At 40.4% G+C, this 19961-nt stretch overlaps 2 protein-coding genes across 2 annotated transcripts in view; one reads left to right on the top strand and one right to left on the bottom strand.

Moving 5' to 3' along the window:
• Positions 1 to 398: 398 nt before the first annotated feature.
• The window catches only part of Uch-L5 (ubiquitin carboxy-terminal hydrolase L5), a 34710-nt gene continuing 15147 nt past the window's right edge, over positions 399 to 19961 (bottom strand). Inside the window, exons 2-7 of the mRNA XM_019043815.2 lie at positions 8058 to 8185; positions 5908 to 5971; positions 4331 to 4439; positions 3621 to 4006; positions 2410 to 2509; positions 399 to 1178 (exon numbers count right to left, since the gene is read on the bottom strand). Of these exons, the coding sequence (XP_018899360.1) occupies positions 936 to 1178; positions 2410 to 2509; positions 3621 to 4006; positions 4331 to 4439; positions 5908 to 5971; positions 8058 to 8133 (978 nt within the window). The 5' untranslated portion in view covers positions 8134 to 8185 and the 3' untranslated portion in view covers positions 399 to 935. The remainder of the gene's footprint in view (positions 1179 to 2409; positions 2510 to 3620; positions 4007 to 4330; positions 4440 to 5907; positions 5972 to 8057; positions 8186 to 19961) is intronic.
• Positions 10458 to 19961, top strand: part of LOC109031895 (alpha-tubulin N-acetyltransferase) — a 67853-nt gene continuing 58349 nt past the window's right edge. Inside the window, exon 1 of the mRNA XM_019043716.2 lies at positions 10458 to 10904. Coding sequence (XP_018899261.2) covers positions 10798 to 10904 — 107 coding nt within the window. The 5' untranslated portion in view covers positions 10458 to 10797. The remainder of the gene's footprint in view (positions 10905 to 19961) is intronic.

Below are 19961 nucleotides of genomic sequence, written 5' to 3'. Positions count from 1 at the left end.
TTACAAATTTTTCAGCACTAATTAAGGTCATTTTAACGAACGGTTGCTCATCAGGTTAGCTAGCAGTCTTCTGCCTTACCCCTAAAATTGTGGGAGCCACCTAGACGGGAGAGCCCAGTTTTTAAAGCCAAATTGACTTTTTGCATATGCATTATGGCGTACCTATGAAATCGCGACTTGAACAGATTTAATGGGGGGTTTCAACATTTTAACGCGAGGACATAGCTCTCCCAACTTTTGGGCGCCAAAGCCCGATTTCCAGGTGCATGGCGCCTGGAGACGGCTAAATATTGTTAGCATGGGAGAATAACAATAAAAAGGCACAGGCATAGCATAAATAGCATAGCAAGAAAAGCATAATTGAGGGGAAAACTTTAAAAAATAAACAATAAATAACATTTGAGAAAAGTTAAAAAAGTTTTATTACAAACGGCAGATACTTACAAGAATAGAATTTTGAACAGTTGGACGTATTTCTATCAAACGGAACTAAGCGCCAATTTGAGTTCCTTTTGAGGAATTTAGAATCCCGGAGAGCGCGTTCTGTCAAATGGACCTAAGCGCCATGGAAAAGCATTCCGAGTATAGGACGGAATAAGCCGGACGCCCAATTCCGCCGCCAATCCAAGCCCCCTCTACCTTCCTCCCCCTATGGCGCTTAGGTCCGTTTGATAGAAATATGTCTGATTGATCATCTTTTTTAAGTATTGAGACACTTAAAGGGTCTTTTTTAAACTAGGAAGGTTTTGAAAAATCTTCTTTAAAAGGGCTTTCCGAAGAATCTGCTTGAAAATTAGAACTTTTAAATAATTCTTTCCGAAGTTTGGAACTTTTATGGAATCTTTCTTGAAGTTTGAAGAATATTTTTCACAATTTCAAACTGCTTAATAAAAAAAAATGGCAACCGGGAGTGTTGAACGTTACGGAACTTGAGACTAAACTTTGACTTGTTTCTTCTTCTCTTTCTCCAGCGCTTTCTGTTTGGCTTTCTCGTAGAGCGGCAAGAGCTGCCCTTCTTTTGCTAGCACTTTCAGGATCTCCACGATCAGCGGCAGATAATTGTGTTTCCTCCGGATGTTTTCCATCTGATATTCTCGAGTTTTGTTTTCCTCTTGATCTATCAGCATTTTCAGTCGGTCGATTTCCTGCTGGTTGTAGTCTGAATCCATTCCGCTACTCTGGAATGCAAAACATCCTTGTTGAAATTGATGGACAAAGCAATAAACAAGGAGACAATGATCCAATTGATTGAAACAAGTGGATGTTATGGACTTTGGAGAACACATTGCCTTCCTCCTCTGATACAACACATTTTTAATTTTGTCAAATAGTCGAAATTGGAAAGTCTTGATGCCTCCGTTGGCTCAGTATGAAATTTCGATGGGGGAAAATTCCTAGGTTCTAAAGTTTGTTCCCAATGGAATTGTCCACTGTAATAATTAAATATTTCCAATCACGTTGTACTTTTTTTTAGGAAAAGTAATCACCATGTTTCCTTGCGATTTCATCAAATTTTTTTACAATGAGCGAGGGAGACTCATGAAAAATTCCACTTTTAACTGTTGGTCAGTTTACCTTCAAAAAAATTAAACATGAGCAACAGCATTCAATACCAAAAACTGAGATACACATTTTTCACTTGGGCCATTGATATACAGAATGCTCTGAAAGTCCAGCATGGGGCATCATCCCTGTAACTTTTGAATGAATGGAGACAGAGGCTTGAAATTTTGTGAGTGCTCCTAGGTGAAAGGAAACGACTTTTGGGAACGCCCAAAATTTCAGAAGAACCACCCTGAGAAGGAACAAGAACCCTCCGGGTTAAGGGGTGGCGCAGGACCCTGTGTTACTGCCATGCCAAAGAAAAACGCCGTATCAACATTCGTAAGTTGCCTTATTTCCTCCGGTAAAATTTTGATTTTTCAGGAATTATAGATACTTTCTCTAAGAATTACTTTCAGATTATTTAGATCTGATTGCGAATATAATTCTCTGATAAAGTGGAGGAAGAGAATTCACCAATTTACCTGCAAATTCATATTTTATCAAAGGACTTTTGGCAACATATCAAGGCTCATGCGACTTTCTTCCTTAGCGCAGCAGAATAAGAATCACAAACTAATTGACTCTTTGATTATATTTAGCCATTTTTTTTTTAGAAACAAAGTAGGAACCATTAGTTTCCCTATGCACATAAAAGCTTCTACAGATGAGCTAGAAATTGTACTTCTAATAGCAAAATGCAGTTCTCTTGTCTTTTTCAAATGATCTCAGCATACTTAGGAAAATGCTAATGGTTTGCTTAACGCTAAAAACTCAAGGTGCTGCTGAATCTCATCGACTGAGGTAGAGCAAACTCTCATTACTGTTCATTATTCATTGAATTCAAAACGCTCTTAGAAAACTTACCTCGATTTTTTTCTGTAATTCTTCTAACTGCTTTTCATATTTCAACTTCCTATCTGATACCACAGCCATTAGGTTGAAATGAATCTCACCTTCGTTATACCTGTTAAAAAAAAAAATAAAAAAATAAAAGGGAATCCATCAAGGTGAAATTTCTAATCTCACTGAGAAAGAAAACAAACGAACAAGAGGAAAGGGAAAAAGTAGAGAGTAAGAAGATATTATTTTCCTTTTTCCCTCCCTTTTTGACCTCATATCCTTACAATTCTAGGTACCACTTTTCCTGATTTTTTCTCTTCTTCTAACTCCTTTTTTGCCTCTTCTTCATCTTTTTGAAAAATAAGAGAAGGAGGAGGAGAAGGAAAATTGAGAAATTAAGGAGGGAAAAACAAATAAAATAATATTCTCTTTCTCTTCCTCCTTTTCTCTTCTTAACTTCATGTCCTTTATTTTCTTCCGCTTTTTATTTTTTTCTTTTCTTCTAACTCGTGTTCTGTCTCTCCGTTGTCGTTTTTAAAAAAGGCAGAGAAAGAGGGTAAGAGGGGAAAAGAAAAAGGAAGGGGAATGAAAATGACAGGAGAAACAAGAAGCAGAGGAATTATAACGAGAGGAAGAAACGAGAAAAAAAGGGTAAGAAAAAAGGAAGAGGCGGATGAAAATTCGATTGGTGTTCTCTAACAAAAATAAAATGTGATCAGAGATTTTAAACATTGTTAAATTTGGACTACAAAAAACGTGAAAAAATGTTAAAATGTACCAAATGGGAAACTCATTTTGTTCTTAGAGTAAAGTTTATGTGAATTTACATTTTTTTTCTCTTGAAAAAAAAAAGTACGAAAAAATGTTGACAATACATTTGTGTTCAATTCTACAAATCACTCATACTGATGCCTGACACAAAATAAACTGCAAAATATGCAACATAAAACACAAAAATATTATGTAAAATTTACGCAAAATTTTCCGTTGAGTTTACTAAAAAAAAAATCATTAAAAACTCACAAAATGACATTTTTACATAATATCATATAAAGGCTTTCTTTTTTCGGATATATTTCAGTGTTTCTGTTTTAATGAGAGGTTCTTCTCTGAAATTTACGAGTTTGTTAACTTTTTTATAACAAAGAATGCTACTAGGATGCTAGTAAAATTAACTGCATTTTTTCGAACCTCCCGCCGTAGGTAGAACGAGATTCCATCTGTTTGATACTCACTTGTTGATCCTTTTCTCGATGATCGGCCTAACTACATCCAACCAATCCTTTTCCTCAGGGATTGGCCCCAGATCGATCGGGCCTTCCTTCAGGCCGTCCAACTCGTACAATCGCCCCTCGAGCGGAATATAACTTACAAAATGATAGGCATCTTCTTCTTTTGACGGGAGTTTTGAGTCTAATTCGAACAGTGTCTGCGGTGCAAAGGAATTGTGAACCGATCGGATGTCCTGCGAGTTGCTCAGAGCCAAGCCTTTCATGTGCGGGTCAAAGTCAGAGCAGAACTCTTTGAAGTTGGTTAGCGTGGTGCCTAGAGCAACATCTGGGTGCTTGCAGTTTAGAAGGATACTTAGGATAGCTTGCGTCGCGCAGGCGTTGTTGATGACCTGGTGGGTAAAAATTTTGATTAAGAGTAGTTTGGAATAGTGAAGTATTTAATTTAATAAAAGAAGGATAATTGCGTGCATCTGTATGCAATACAAGTTTCTGTATCAAAATTGTACACTTTACATGTGTTTTAGTGCTAAATTTCATTATCTATCTAGTTGTCATTTTGTCATTCTAAATCAGGTACCTTCCGAATTTTCCAAACATCTGATAGAAAATAGAAAATTCTCCACAAAAAGGGCATGAGCTGCTGAGGGTGTAAGGTTTTTCTACTGAGAAACGCCTCCATTGTTGTTATTCAAGAGGGAATAGGTTGCACTCACCTGTTGTGCAAAAAACATTTTTTCGAGTCGACTGTCACGGACAATGGACCCTGATTGCTCGTCTGTTTGGTGAACCAATTTGAATAAGAATATGAGTCCATGGATGGGTCTGAAATGATGAGAGGAAAAAATTTTTGTGAGAGCGATTTATAAGCAGATGTCGCTGAGCGATAAGTACAGACATTCTTTAGAATGAGCATATTTAAGGGATGAATTTGGGTTAAATTGAAAGTAAAAGCAAAGTGAAAAAGCAAAACTTTTTCTTCTAATAATTTTAGTAGAATTTAAATGCACGAGATAAGCTTCAATCGTTACTTGAATTTAGTTGCCCAGAGAATAGGCTGAGGGTAATGCTACAGGTCTGAAAGATTGCAATCCAAAACCATCCCATCCTATCTGTACACAAAGTATGAGCTGAAAATAATGGGAGTAAAAGTAGAGAAAAAAAGAGGACAGATAAAAAGAATTTAAGAAGATCGCGAAGGAGAACACTTGAGTGCAAGAGCCCTAGCTAGGCGGGGGAAATCTGTAAGCTCATGGGGAAATTCTCGACAGAAAGATTGATTTTTTTAAATTTCATTTTAAATTAAAACAAAAAAATGAGGGGGAAAAAGATTACCAAAAACATTTCCGAGATTTTTAGATTCAGATATATTTGACGGTCTTTGTGGTGCGCAATTTTCCACTGGTTTTTCTGTGAAAAACTTTTTACACCTTTGTGAGACTGGAAAAAGGAGGAGCAGGAAATGGGGGAAAGCAAAAGGAAGAGGGAGAGAAAAAATTTTCTTCAGAGGAGGGAGGAGGAGGAAAGAAGAAAAAGGAATAAAATTGAATAGAAAGAGTAGAAAAAGAAAAATGAGTCAGAAAAGCCAGAGAAATAGGATGGAAAAGGAAAGCACTGGGCATTGAAAAAAGCCTTCTCCCCAAAACTCAAGCTCTGATTTCTTTAACCAACTTAACGAAAACCATACAACCTACTGACAGGGTGTCCATTGTCAGTAAAAACTGGAAAAAATACGGCAATTTGATATCACCAGGAAAATCAGTCATGGATCAGGAAATTTTGAGTGCCTCGAGCATTTTTCAAATTTATACAGTTTAGCACTCACTACAGTGAAATACTTGATCCAATGCAGTAAATAGGTTGCTTTGTAAAATCAAACAGTGGGCTGATTAATTGAAATTGACCGGCAAAGGAGACATAAGGAGTATGGAGCAGTCCTATTGGTTGAAATGAATGGTTAAAAAATATAATCTAAATTGAACGTATCCATATCAAAAGGATGTACACCCATACTGACATGAGCTCTGAGATGCATAAGAATACATGCAAGACCAGCCTCATGTCCCAATCTTGGATGGATGGTTCTTTTTATTCACAGTTGTCAGATTGTGTGATAAATTATGAATACTTTGAATGGGTGTATAAAGGGAAAAGAGCTGACTTTTCAGCACAATCTGGCAACTATCTTTTGATTTAAATATTTTCTTGTGGACTCCGAGGAACTGAAGTGCCTTTTCCCACGGATAATCGCATACAGCTTCCAGACTATTTAACGAACATCATCTCAGCTTACTTCAGTTTTTCGAATGATTCTGCGTCCAAACTCCATAGTTCTTCAACTTGAACTCCTTTGACACCTGAAAAAGTCAAGCAAATCACTGTTACAACTACCGAGAGGGATTCTTACATGAAACATTTTGGATCGAAAGGCAAAACAACTTTGAACTAGACATCGACCTCAATCCAGCTGAGTACAGAATTATGCACTACAACACATGCTTCCTCATCAACCTTGTACGTTACAAAATGTTATTCTCTGAGTTCATTCAAAGTTCTCGCTCACAAATAAAACAGAGTCTACCTAAGTCAAATCAAACCCTCAGCCAATATTTATCTGTACATTTTATGACTGAAGCATTGTCGTTTTTAATAACTTCTTTCTGAATGTTGATTATGGTTTTCCGAGGGGCAGAAACTTTGAACTTACTGTTAATGATGTAGACTAAGAATGATTACTTCTCACTCATCAGTTACTTCCTGAAGTTTACAACATGCTCAGCTTGAGATTTTGATGAGAAAGGATGTTATGTAGAGCATGATTTTATATCTGTCTTGCGGTCTGTTAGATTTATTTGTCATTATAGGCAGTACATGGCCATGGAGACAAGCAAAAAATGCCACATTCTACTAGGTAAAACCCATGATATCAAATGAATAAATCCCTGTTTCTTGTAGTAAAAAAGACTTTACATCGATGCTCGATCATCCTTCAGATTTTGAGGAAATTCCACCATGATTGTTGGTGATTTTATAAAAAAAAAAAAAAAAAACTACATATTTTACTGGAATCATTATCTGCTGATACGCAAATGAGTGCGTTTTCACAAGGATACTTGTACAGCATGTGAACTGCTTTCTACAAGAAAATCAACAGTTTGATGGCGCATTACCATTAATATTCTTTAGAAGCATAGAGAAAATACAGAAGGTGGTGGCAAGCGGAGAAATGTACTTTTCTATGTCACGGCTAAAAATGAGGCCGCCTTTCTAATTGGTTAATGGTACCCGCGGAAAAACCAAGACCAGCTGTTTAAAATTTAAAAAGGAGCAGGAAAGGTTGTGAGGTTCCCATTTATTTTGGCTCTAAAAACTCGTAACTGTTGACTTTTTGTTTCATTATGTTCTTCTATCGATGTTCGACTGTAATTGAGAATAATTTATGAGTTGAAAATATATATTTCTTATAATAATGACATTTATCTCTACTCGTCCTGTTTTGAAGGTATAACTATGATAAATTACATTCTGAGCGTCAAAAAAGCAGCAGTTGGAGAGTCATGGTAACTAATGTTCAATTATATGACTTTCAATGTTAGATTCAATGGTGATGTAGGCCTTTGCACAGGTTAAATCATGAAATGTGCTTTTTTTTTAACAGCGCGCCAGTCCGCGTACTTTTCTACGTCACAGCCAATCTTTAAGATGACTGCCTTGCCACCACTTCTGTATTTTCTCTATGCTTTAGAAGTGAATAGTAAAAAAAAAAAAAAAAAAAAAAAAAAAACGCCATGAAGTTATTTACTTGTACAAATTATGGTTAATAAATCCCAGAAGTGAGCTGATGCAGAGATATCAAACTGGTTATACTAAAGTACTGACTTTCACTTAAAAGTTACCCAAATATGGAACAATTATTCTCAAGGACACATTTCAGACAACTCTTCCCTAGAAATCTTTCTTGGTAATCTTGAAGTGAGATTTAAAGTAATATAAGGCGAAAATGTATTGTTTAATACCAATAGGAGAATGCATTGATTCCATTCCAATATCTTACTTCACTTCAGGGTAAAGAAAGGATTTTTCAGGAATAATTAGGTGTTTCAGGTTTCTTAACTTAATCAGCGCTTTGAAGATAGAAAATAATGACAAAGAAACTGGGATAGTAAAAGCCGTTTATGATCGTTTACTTCTGGTTTAGATTCTCCTCAAAGTTGCAGATTCATCGGGACCAACACATTGTAAGTTGGCGTTAACACTCTCAGAAAGGTCGAGAGTCCTCAAAAAACCAAGGCAAAATATTATTTACTCGTAAGAGTCAAGAAAGGAGACTTGCTCTCCTTTTATCATTTTCCAAAAATTAGACGGAGGATATGATGCGACAAGAGAAACATAACCTCAAAATCGGTCTCGCCGGTGGTTAACTGAAAGTTGAGAACAACTTACCGAATTCTTTGATTAGTTCTGTGAATACACCGGGATCGCTTTCAATTAGGCACCAGTTTCCGGCAGACTCAGACATTTTTGAAACGAGAAGATTGATAGCTAGAACAAGTTCCCTCTCTTACGCGGACCTGCGAGCAGAAACAAAAACAAGAAACCCTCCAATCACCGGGCTGAATCCGACTAGAGTACCTGTATAGGGAGAGTAGCGACAGATCGGTTCCATGGAGGCTTAGGGCCCAAAAGTGCAGCCAATCCTTCTGAGCAACCTTCTAACACACAAAATTTCACTGCCAGCCTACAGATTTCAATTCTAACCAAGATGGCTAAGAATGTACATAAATGAGCGTTCTATCGCAAAAATAAGTATAATTTATAGCTCAAAATAGTTAAGCCAAATACAGGCTTTCTAAACGACGGTTCGTACAATTGTATTTGTAAATCGCTCATGGACATTCGAAATTCATAGGTTGGCTGCTCTTTTGGGCCCTAACATTACTTCGCGGAGGCATCGGTGAAGGCCTGATCGGACTTTCGGAGTTTCAGATCTGTTCGCTACTCTCCCTATACAGGTACTCTAAATCCGACTGAATCCGGCTGAATCCGACTCGTATCCGATTGCGCATAGACCAATACACCCGGGCCACCCGCCATCCGCGCAACAAGAGGATGCCGCATAACTAGTTCTAGCGACTGCCGCGCCGCCGCAGCGCTGCCTACCGTAAATTACATCGGCCGACACCCGTTCACATTGTCCCCCTCAACTATTCGATATTTCTCCGCTCCGCGATATTCCTTCCTCTATACCTTCACCCTCCCTATTTTCTAGGAACAATACGTCAACCACCGAAAGCATAACCCGAGGAAAGTCTCTTCCTACCGGAAAAACCCCCATCAAATTCCCCAGGCATTCACGATTTCTCTCCGGAATTACAATTTTGAATTTTCAAAAGCTCGTAAAATTTTTTTGAATCGCACAAGTTCGATGAAACTTCTTCTGAGCCCTCCTAGCATACCTAGGGATGGATTAAAATAAAAATCGTAAGGAAGAATATTTTCCTACTACCGGAAAAGCCCCCATCAGATCGGCTCTTCGTTCGATGCATTTACTCCGGATCATCAAACTTCAAGAGCCCATAAAAAAAAGTTGACGCGTACAATTTTGATGACACCTTTTTCAGGCACCCACTGCATCCCAAGGTATCGGAAAATGTGAAAATTGTCGTGTAGAAAATTTTCCTACTGCCGGAAAAGCCCCCATCATATCGGCTCTTCCTTCGATGCGTTTCCGTTTACTCCGGATCATCAAACTTCAAGAGCCCATAAAAAAATTTGACGCGTACAATTTTGATGAGTCCTTTTCTGGGCACCCACTGCATCCCTAGGTATCGGAAAATGTAAAAATTGTCGTGTAGAAAATTTTCCTACTGCCGGAAAAGCCCCCCTTAGATCGGCTCTCCGTTCGATGCGTTTCAAAAATTTTCTACGAGCTTTTGAAATTGTTCATTCCGGAGAAAAATCGCGGATGGGAAGGGCAATCTGATGGGGGTTTTTCCGGTAGTAGGAAAATTTTCTCCCTCACGATTTTCATTTTTATCTATCCCTAGATGTGCTAGGAGGGCTCAGTAGAAGTTTCATCGAACTTGTACGATTCAAAAAAATTTTACGAGCTTTTAAAAATTGCAATCCCGGAGAGAAATCGCGAATGGGAAGGGCAATCTGATGGGGGCTTCTCCGGCAGTAGGAAACTTTTCTACACGATAATTTTCACATTTTCCGATACCTAGGGATGCAGAGGGTGCCTGGAAAATGTCTCATCAAAATTGTATGCGTCAAATTTTTTTTATGGACTCTTGAAATTTGATGATCCGGAGTGAATGCATCGAACGATGGGCCGATCTGATGGGGGCTTTTCCGGTGGTATCATCCCTATCCATCCCTAGGTATGCTAGGAGGGCTCAGAAAAAGTTTCATCGAACTTGAACGTTTCAAAAAATTTTACGAACTTTTGAAGATTGCCATTCCGGAGAGAAATCGTGGATGGGAAGGGGAATCTGATGGGGGTAATTCGGCTAGGAAGAGACTTTCCTCGGGTTATGGTTTCGGTGGTTGACGTATTGTTTCTATAAAATAGGGAGGGTGAAGGTATAGAGGAAGGAATAGCGGGGAAATATCGAATAGTTGAGGGGGACAATGTGAACGGGTGTCGGCCGATGTAATTTACGGTAGGCAGCGCTGCGGCGGCGCGGCGGTCGCTAGAACTAGTTATGCGGCATCCTCTTGTTGCGCGGATGGCGGGTGGCCCGGGTGTATTAGTCTATGCGCAATCGGATACGGATACGAGTCTGATAGAATCAGCCCGGTTATTATAAGCAAAAAGTGTATCGTGTAGTCTCTTTGCCCTTCCCTTCTATATGAAGCGCCAAGCGCAACGCAACGCTCCTCCTCAACCTAGTCTTTTGATTCCTGAGAACGATTTTACTCCCAGTGAACTAGTCTCTTTATTCTATGCTTCAGTCGGCAGTTTGTATTTGTCTCCGGTTTGTTGGTCAGGGGTTAGGTTAGTTCGGCTTCGTCGGTCGTTGTCATAGAATAGTCCCAAATTTATCGCGTTGTGTTTGCGTAGGTCGCGAATTCTTCTCCTTGGGCGCAATTTCGACTATTGCTCGTGAATCTTTCTAGTTCCTTTCGATATTCTTTGTGATTTGTGTGTTTCGTTGCGGATAATCAAGTGTTACCTACCATGGAATTTCGCTTCAACTTAAACAACTACATCAAGCAGGAGTTGACGAAAATTCAAAGCTCCCTCATTCCCGAAGGATTCACCTCGCAGGACAGGAATGAATACGGGTGAGTTGCGTTACTCAACTTAATTTCAAAATTCTAAATCCTGAATCAATCAGTATCCTACTCAATGATTTGTACTTAATCTCCAAACATTTGTAACCAAAATGGGTTGCTGGGGAAGGTCTGAACTGAAGTGGAAGTGTCACATGTTTTCAACGTAACATGTTGCAACGTACCAACCCTGATGTAGAAAACTAATGGAAGGTAGATTTTACGAATAGTGACCATATGAATCATGTCATCAGGAAACTCTTTCATCTTGCTTAGTAATCGATTTCCAGTTGTTTGAGTTGTGAATGCTGCTTCAATTCACACCTTGCCCAGAAATCAATTAACCCACATGCAATAAGGAACAAGATATCTACTAGGAAGTCTGCAAATCATCTCTTGTTTAACGTATGAGTTTTAGTTTGAAATGTAGTCAAAATGACAATTTGTACATAATCTGAGTAACCTCCATTTGATTCTTCTGTGTTACCAATACTAACTTGATAGTGCCTTGTTCAGTAGTTGATATAGGAGCTTCAAGATCGCGTGATCATGGTATAAATCGTTCTCTATTTAAAATTTTGAAGAGATAATATCAAATGTTTTTTTCTAAATCAGACTTTGTCCTGTAGTTTTCTAGACTATAGTTAACGAGCCACTAGACGTAAAGCAAGAGCCCAAATGTCGTGGCTAGAAAGAATGCTGTATGAGCCTTCAGACGTTGTCATTTTACGTCCACCACATAATTAATTTTCTTACACCACTTACAGGGGCTATTGTGAATATTTTCCTTTAAATTTTTCTAACAATTTTTTTGTGTCTTAATCCAAAATATCCAAAAATTACAGGAAAAAAGATGTATATATTCCTTCAAAAATAGTTATTTTATGGTGGGAGGTAGGTACGACAATGTCTGAAGGCTCAGGCTCACTTGTCACTTTTCCCTAGCATGGCAGTAAAGTGCTCTTTAATATTTTTCTTCTCAAAATTTGAAGTTTTGGAATCAACTTCTATGAACAATAGTAGTAAGTGTAATTCGTATCAGCTGCAGAGCCAAATTTAGTAGGGGGGCCCATGGTGCCAAGGTACTGGGAGGCAAATTTCGGAAAACATGAGTACATCTGTGACCAAAGTGGGAAACGACGAATCTCCATTTGCGGCGTTGCAGACTTCCTGTGACACTCTACTTATTTATTGTTTGGAAAAGAAGTCAACATATTTTCTAGAAAACTCTCTTGAAATACTTACTCTGTAAGCAAAATATTCAGTATGATTATGAATCTTAAGCCATAAAGTTTGGTTGTTTCTCTGTGAAAAGTAAAATAGAAGCGGAAGTTCTGAAATGCCTTGACGGAGATACGAGGTTCGGCACTTCAGCATCAACATTTAATTTAATTTTTTACTATGTTTCATTTTCGCCTTTTTCGAGTCACAATTCCTCATTCCTTGAAGAATCATTTCCTCCGCCCTGAATATTTGTTTGCGACACTTTCCTGCACAAATGTGCATCCTTCTCACTATCGTAGAATCGGATTACGCTTTTACTGTGTTTCTGTAACTTAAATTTCATGCGCATTGCATGCACCTGTGAGATATTACACCGTATATCTGGGAGGAGGGGGGCAGCAAAAACCTAAATCCGGCTCTGATCACCTGAATGTCAAAAACTCGTGAGTGTTTTGACCTCTACACAGGGATCCTTTGTTATATCGAACTAGATCCAAACTTTAACAATGACGTAACCTCTTTCAATTCTACCAATGAGAATGAATTGATTAATGGCGCTTTTCTCTGACGAAACACTAGTAGTGTCCATAGAGCAAGCAAGGCGCACTCAGAGAGCCTCTGATCGAGTATGGTATGAGGAAACTGGTAAGTTGGTGAGGATTGTTTTAAAAAAAAAATGATTTCCCCTCCTCCTTTCAACGGCAAAAGAGAAAGCAACTGAAAGCAGCTAAGATTCATTAAATTTGCTCTGTACTCTCAACATTTTTGTTGAGTGAAAACTGTGACAAGTTTTGCTCGGAAGAACTTTCTGCACCCCTGCTTTTGTGTGCACATAATTTTTTTTTTTTTCAAAAACAGTCCCAAATTACCTGTACCAAACCCCTCAAATTACTTTAAGAGGTATTTTTTGAGGCAAGGAATTTTTCTAATGCAATGAAAAATGTAACTTTATTATCAGTACCACATTTGTTTTTTTTTTTTTTTTTTTTTTTTTTTTTTTATATAATTAAGTACTTAAGGACCTAATATTCTTGCACTCTGAAAAAATTTCTTCATAAACCTAGCGAACAAATTAAAGAGACTTTAGTGTCACTCCTAGTAAAGTACTGTTATTCATTCTGCCGTGCTAAGAAAAAACGCCGTATGAACATTCAAGACTTGAAACATTTCCCCAGAATAAACGTGTATTTTTGAGGAAAGTTCTGAAGATTTTCCTTTGAAATTTTCAGAAGTTTTAGATCAAATTCTGTACAGAATCTTCTGAAAAATTTGAACGAAAACATCCAACAGATTCCTTGAAAACTCGCATTTTATCGGAGGAAATTCGGCAACGCTTGAACGCCTTTTGGCCTTTGACGGCGTTTTTCCTTAGCACGGCAGTATGCAGCCATGGCTGATGATAGATAGAAACCCAAGGTTTGCTCTAAAAATATTCTCTCTTCCATCTCTTTTCAATGGTGCATGACTCAAAGGCGAAGGTGGTTCAAGATAAACTTCATTCGAGGGGGCCAAAATTATTTGGTACTCTTTGAGTGGTGCATCATTAATAAGAAGCATTAGAAACCTGAGGCTCCTGCGTATGTATTACCCGTTCACAATGGTGGCCCAGTAAAGTTGAAAGAGCCGTATGCAAAAACGACTTTTTTCGCCCCCCCCCCCCCCCCACAAAAACTTATTCAAACTTCGTCTATCAGTTACTCATACTGGAGCGCTTCTTTCCCCAAATTTTCAGACTCTCAAAATATTTTGGGGGGCACTAGGGGGGGAGGTGGAAGTCAAAACCTGTGAACCTCGATATCTTTCGAACGAAAAAAGATATTGACGTCCGGTTTGGACGAAAAATCGTCTAAAATTGCATACTTTAAGATTCCAAAGGTCAAAATCCAAAAATTGGTCCCCCTAGGCGATGTTAGAGACTTTCAGTCCGTGCCAAAATTCCTCTTTTTTTTACGCTGTTTTCGATAGTGCATCGCAAAAAAGGGTTTGCCATTCGAACATATTGAGTTAGGGTCCTAGGCGCCCTAGCATCGCGCCGCCTCTGAAATGTCGATTTGTCAAGCGTGCTAAATGTGCTTGACCGCCCATCCTTGTTGCCAGCCAGTGCTGAGAAATCCGCAATTTTCCGCCAGATTTGCCTACCTTGCCGCTTATTCGTGGATCGGGGGGGGGGGGGGGGGATGGGGGTGTCGGTGGATGTTATTCACCTCGAAACACGGTGTACACTCAGTTAGGCGAAGTACGGGCAATTTGCAAGCCAGACCTTTGTGTAACAATGTAGCGTTTGAAGTATACCCAAGACGTTGCAGGCGCTTCACGCAGGCGCGCCTTTTGTCGCCCGCGATAATTCGTATTCGCGGCGTTGCGTTAGCGAATCAGAAACATTAGAAGTATATTTTTTGCTGAAAATTCTAAAAGCGCCTTGATTTCGATAAATTAGTACACTGACTTTGGTGTTTAAAACGCTGCAACGGCGCAGGTTTCTACAAGGTAGCGGGTAAAACTCAAATATCTTGAAGGGAAACACGGAGAATTCACCGTCGCCTCTTCAAACGGAAAGTTTAGCCATTTGAACATGAAAAAATCCAATATTTATTCAGAGTAGGACTGTGTGGCAGGGAAGATAGGCGAGAAATTTAGTCGGCAGAGGAAGTCTTTTATAGCGGGCCGATTATTGCAATTGATGGACAAAGTTATAGACAAAGGAGACATAGGGAGTATGGAGCGATCCTATTGGTTGAAATGGGTGGCTCCCATAGACAAAGGGAGAAAATTATAGACTAACTGTTGGGTCTCTCGTGGGTTGCCGTTAGTTAGTCTATTACCTATCCCCTTTGTTCATTGCAACCACCCGCTTCCACCAATAGGATCTCTCCATATCTCTTTTGTCTTCTTTGTCTTTAGCTTTGTTTATCAATTTCAATAATCGGCCCGCAGGGGTCGTAAGCTTCCACGCTCTCACGCATGCGGCCGCCGCACAGTGGATCGAGTCAGTAGGAGGGGTCGGACACGATTTAAATACTCTGAAAGCGTATATCTTCATTGATATCAAATGTTGATGCTTTAAAAGAAGTTTCATTAGTTTCCCGTAATATTTTCTATAAGAAGCACCCCTTAAAATTAAAAGTGTGACGAGGTAAACGTAAATTTTTACAATTTTTGTGAAAAATTTCATGTGCGACTTATTCCAAAGACTCGTTCCACTGTGCGCCGCGCCGGCTTTCCACAGTATTTCGGTTGGCTTTCCGCAAAATTTCCCCCCGCATCGCGTTCCACGCATCATTTATCTTCGGAAAGATGCATTCTCAAGTAAAAAGTATTTCGCTCATGGCTGAGTGACCCACTGCAGTTTGTAATTGCAAAATGTAGTCTATTTGAGCTTGTGGACTGGGACACTGGCACAGATCACGGATACCTACCGTCGGAAGCCGTGGTAGGAAAGCTCCTGCGAGTAGCTTTTCTCTCTCTCTCTCTCCCCCTCCCTCCCTCCCCTCCTCACTCTGTAAGGCGGAGCAAACGATGGCGTAAGAAGAGCGGGCTTCCAAATTTGGCGGCCTGCGCTCGTCTTTGCAAGCAGCGGTTCAGAGGTGGTGAACCATCGAAATCGGGGCCGACTGTGTTCGCACTGATAATCGATATTTTCCCATTCGAAACCATGATAAACTATCGATAATTGAGGTGTTTATCGTGAGCACTCTGATAATCGATCCTTTCCTATAGGTTCAAACGGCAAGTCAATCGATTCAGCGCAATGGCTCTGTTTCACGCAAGAGATATAGTCAATTGAATATTCTCTTCACGGGTAAAATCGCCCGAAATTCTCGTCGGGCTCGTCAAAAAGTATGGAATCCATTCCTTATCGCGCAACCTACGTAATTTATAATACGCTTATTCAAGTTTCCCGCGTGTGCGGGCAGTCTTTTTCAATCTCCGCCGACCAGGTTTGTTCAGGCAGAGGAGTAAAGAAACTATCCTATGCGTAAAAAAGTGCGTGACCACCAGATACTCCCGCGCTTTTATTTCAGCCAATCAGACACCCGACGACCATTTTTTCAATCCTTGTTGAAAGTAACGCGGGGAATCAAAACCATATTTTTTTTCGGAATTAAGTCGATTTTCCGGCAAAAATATGTTCACAACAGACTTCGAGGATTTGGCGGTCCCATAATTCCGCTACTTAGATGGTGCGGAAGTTTTGTCATTTTTGTCGCAATTCGAGCGAGAAAATCAAATTTATGAAATTTTTCGAATCCCATCTATTAGAAGTACTGAAAGAGTACTGAATGTTCCTGTTGAGGAGGTACCTACTGAATTTCTCGGGAATGTACTGAAAAAGTACTGATTTTTGGCCAGCCTGTTTTAGTAGACACCCTGCCTTCGATAAAATGTTTATTTTGGAAGAAAGTTACGAATATTTTTCCATGGAATTTTCAGAAACTTTAAGTGAAATTGCAATCAACATTATGTGAATAATTGGAAGAGAAGCAAGTATTCATAAGCTTACCAGAAACTTCATGTTCTATGAAAGGAAATTTGGCAATGCCTGTAGGTTCACACGGCGTTTTTCCTTAGCACGGCAAAATAGGGGTCGGCGATCCCCGATCCCACATAGCTGCGTCGGGATGTCGGGCGTCGGCTATGCTGCCGTGCTGAGGAAAAACGCCGTATGAACCTTCAGGCGTTGCCAAACTTCCTTTCATAAAACGTGAATTTTCTGGTAAACTTATTAATATTTGCCTCCAAATTTTTCAGATAATTTTGTTCGCAATGTCACCGAATGATTCTGAAAATTAGAAGGAAAAATATTCACAACTTTCCTCAAAAATAAAGAGTTTATCGACGTAAATGTGGCAACTCTCGGATGTGCATACGGCGTTTTTCCTTAGCACGGCAGTATGCCATGTAAAAGTATGTACATACGTTTTGCAGGGCGGAGCCGCCGCGCCGCGGTCGGGTCCAGTAGACAGGTCGGACACAAAAATTTGGACTAAAACTGCCAATGTTGATGTTCATTTCCTCACATTTTAAATTTCAATGGGCGATTTTGGAAGAAAATTTCACGAGGAAACCAATGGAACCACTCTTAGAGCCTTAAAGTTGCTCAAACGGAGTTATGAGCGTTTAAAGTTTCCAAATTTCGTCCGACCTCTCCTATTGACTAGATCCACCGTGCGCCGCGCCGCGAGCTGGATCTCATTAAAAACTCTTATCGACGAATATAATTTCTCCTCGCCTTTCGCCTCTCGTCTTCGTCGCCGCTGAGAACCTAATTTCCCGTGACGTCTGCGTCTGCCGTCGGGACAAAACCGCGGATCTACCTCCGTTCGCACCTTGCAAAATCCGAGGGAATCGCGAGCGACCAGGACGATATCCCAGGGTCGCCGCACGCCTGAAAAACCGGGAAAGTCAGGGAATGGGGTAGTCGCATGACATTTTTTTCATTCAATTTCTACAAGGTAGAAGTCTACTGAGTATTATTAAGGTATTTTATAAAAAAAATTCCGGACTCTGAACTTAGAGGAAAAGCTCCCCGCGCGCGGTCAAAAATGATTTGGAACGGGTCTTTTCCTGCGCCTCGGAACTAGGACACCGTGACGTCACATGGTATACACTCAGGTTCACCCTGTGTCAAATACGTGTAAATGCGGTATTTTGAAAAATTCGCGAAAAATTGATTTTTCTGTCTAGACTTGATTTCTTTGCGTAGCTGATATCAGGATGTGATGAATAATTTTAAAGCATATTGAAGGGTATCCATCACGTTTTCATAATTAAAAAGGGAGTTGAATAGAGCTTTTTACGTACATTCTGCCGCCTCCGCGAGGCGTGCGGTCCGTCGGATTCGGGTGGGCCCGGACTGCTTCGGCAGTGTTCGTGCGTTGCAGCCACTCAGAGCTCAAGTTGGGCTCACTTGGCGCCGGTGACCAAAAATCACAACACCATTACATAACCTTAGTGACATGTTGTTGTGACAGGTTTTTAAAGCGGGAAGCTCAAAAAACGCATATTCCTTACGCAGATTGTGAAGTTAGGAGTGTATCCACTCCATAGGTTAGGAGACTCTTCTATTGCGCTCATCGTGATTTCTGAGTCGTTTTCCACTAGATGCAAATTTTCTTTTTGCTCTAGCAAGCTGAAGTTTGCAAAAGGCCCAATGTGCGTTATTTGAACAGATAAATACTCTAGCTAGCTGATGTGTTCGTTGCCTGTGCAGCGAAATCGAAAGCGAATCTCAAGTAGACGACATCTGTCAAGAGGTTTACTGTTGGTTGAACGGTTCTTTCATACTCGAGTAAGGCCTCCTGCCTCATAGGTAGAATCGCCAGTACCACTGTGGCGGCAGTAACACGGCATAGTGGCGTCCTTCATTTACTTAAATCCTTTTAAAATATCGATTTTAGGTGAGGCAAGCTGTCTCACCAAGAGTCGATTGTTTTACACGCATTTAAATACAGGAGAAAAGAGGTGCCAACTTACAAGAATTGCGACTGACGCCAGAACAACGCCCTTCGGCGTCCTGCGTCACTTACTAATTTTTAGTTATGATCTACTACTTTCAAGACGTTTCGAACAAAACTTTTCGATCAAACCGGCATCGAAAGATTCGTTTAAAATGAGTGCGCTGCCGCTCGAAGCGATGATCTCATGTATTTCACCGGTCGAAATCAAAAAAGAAAGGAACGGAATTGACTCCTTTATTCATTAGCCACGAATTCCTCTGAGTTTAAAGTCTCCCCGAAAGCCCATTACACTACCAAGTCAACTTTTATTTGGGGGGGGGGGGGGGGGGGGCTTTACAAAGGAAGGGTCGCAACAGTTTGAGTAATAGATCATTCTGGATAATTTGAGATCATAGATTGGCTGTCCTTTTAGGCCGTAAAAGCTCCATGACCTAACCTCGACATTTCGAGGACGCAAGGAGGACGGAAAAGGCAGTCATTACTGGCTTTTCCGTCCTCCGCACACAGGTACTGGGTACTCTAATCCCATCCATTGTGCGACTGTGCAGCACTGCTCGCTCTCGGGCGAGTTCCTTAAATTGACGAAGCGCTAATCGCTCCTATCACCGCTTGGAGGTTGTGTGTGTTCTTTTCTGGGACACCATTAGCCGCCTTTAAAGCGGCGGAACCGTAAAGGTGGGTGCGGTACGGCCGCGGACGGGAGGAATCATCGGCGAGCAGGAGCCGAGCAGCGGTTGAGTTGGTGAAAAATTACCGTCAGGTATCGTTTCACCCGCTTGACCCGCCGACTGTGACGGCCCGCGAGACGGAGGCCAGCTCACACAGGCGGCGCCGCGCCAACCGTGACGATTATAGATGTTGTTATACAGATAACTACATGTACCTAAACTATATAGATATAGTTTATTGACTCCGCACTTCGCACCGCTCTCCTCCTCGAACTGCCGTGATAGCCAAGAGACCTCTGCATGACTCTCAAATTTTCCAAGCCGAGTATCTTTCAGTATTCATCATGTCTCTTTCAGATGAGATCACTGAAATAGCCAGAACGATGTTCTTCTTACTGCTCTTCTTCTTCATCTTCTTCTTTCTTCCTCCTCGTCATTTTCATCTTCTTCTTCTTCTTCTTCTTCATCCTGTCCTTCATCTTTTTTCTTCGCCTTTTCATTCTTTTTCTTTCTCTTCTTTTCCTTCTCTACTTCTTCATTTTCTCTCTACTTCTCTCCTTCATCGTCCTTCATCTCTTCTTTTGCGTCCTCTCCGTCTTCCTCTCCCTCCTCTTTCCATCTCTAGTGCGGTCCCACCTGACAAAGTTGGGATCCCTAAACTACTGCACCTTTGTGTTTTTCAAAAATTCCCAATGTTTGGGTCCATCCAACGAACCAGG

Source organism: Bemisia tabaci, chromosome 10 (assembly GCF_918797505.1).
Source record: "Bemisia tabaci chromosome 10, PGI_BMITA_v3".
Taxonomy (NCBI): Eukaryota; Metazoa; Arthropoda; class Insecta; order Hemiptera; family Aleyrodidae; genus Bemisia; species Bemisia tabaci.
This window is presented reverse-complemented; position numbering and strand designations above follow the sequence as displayed.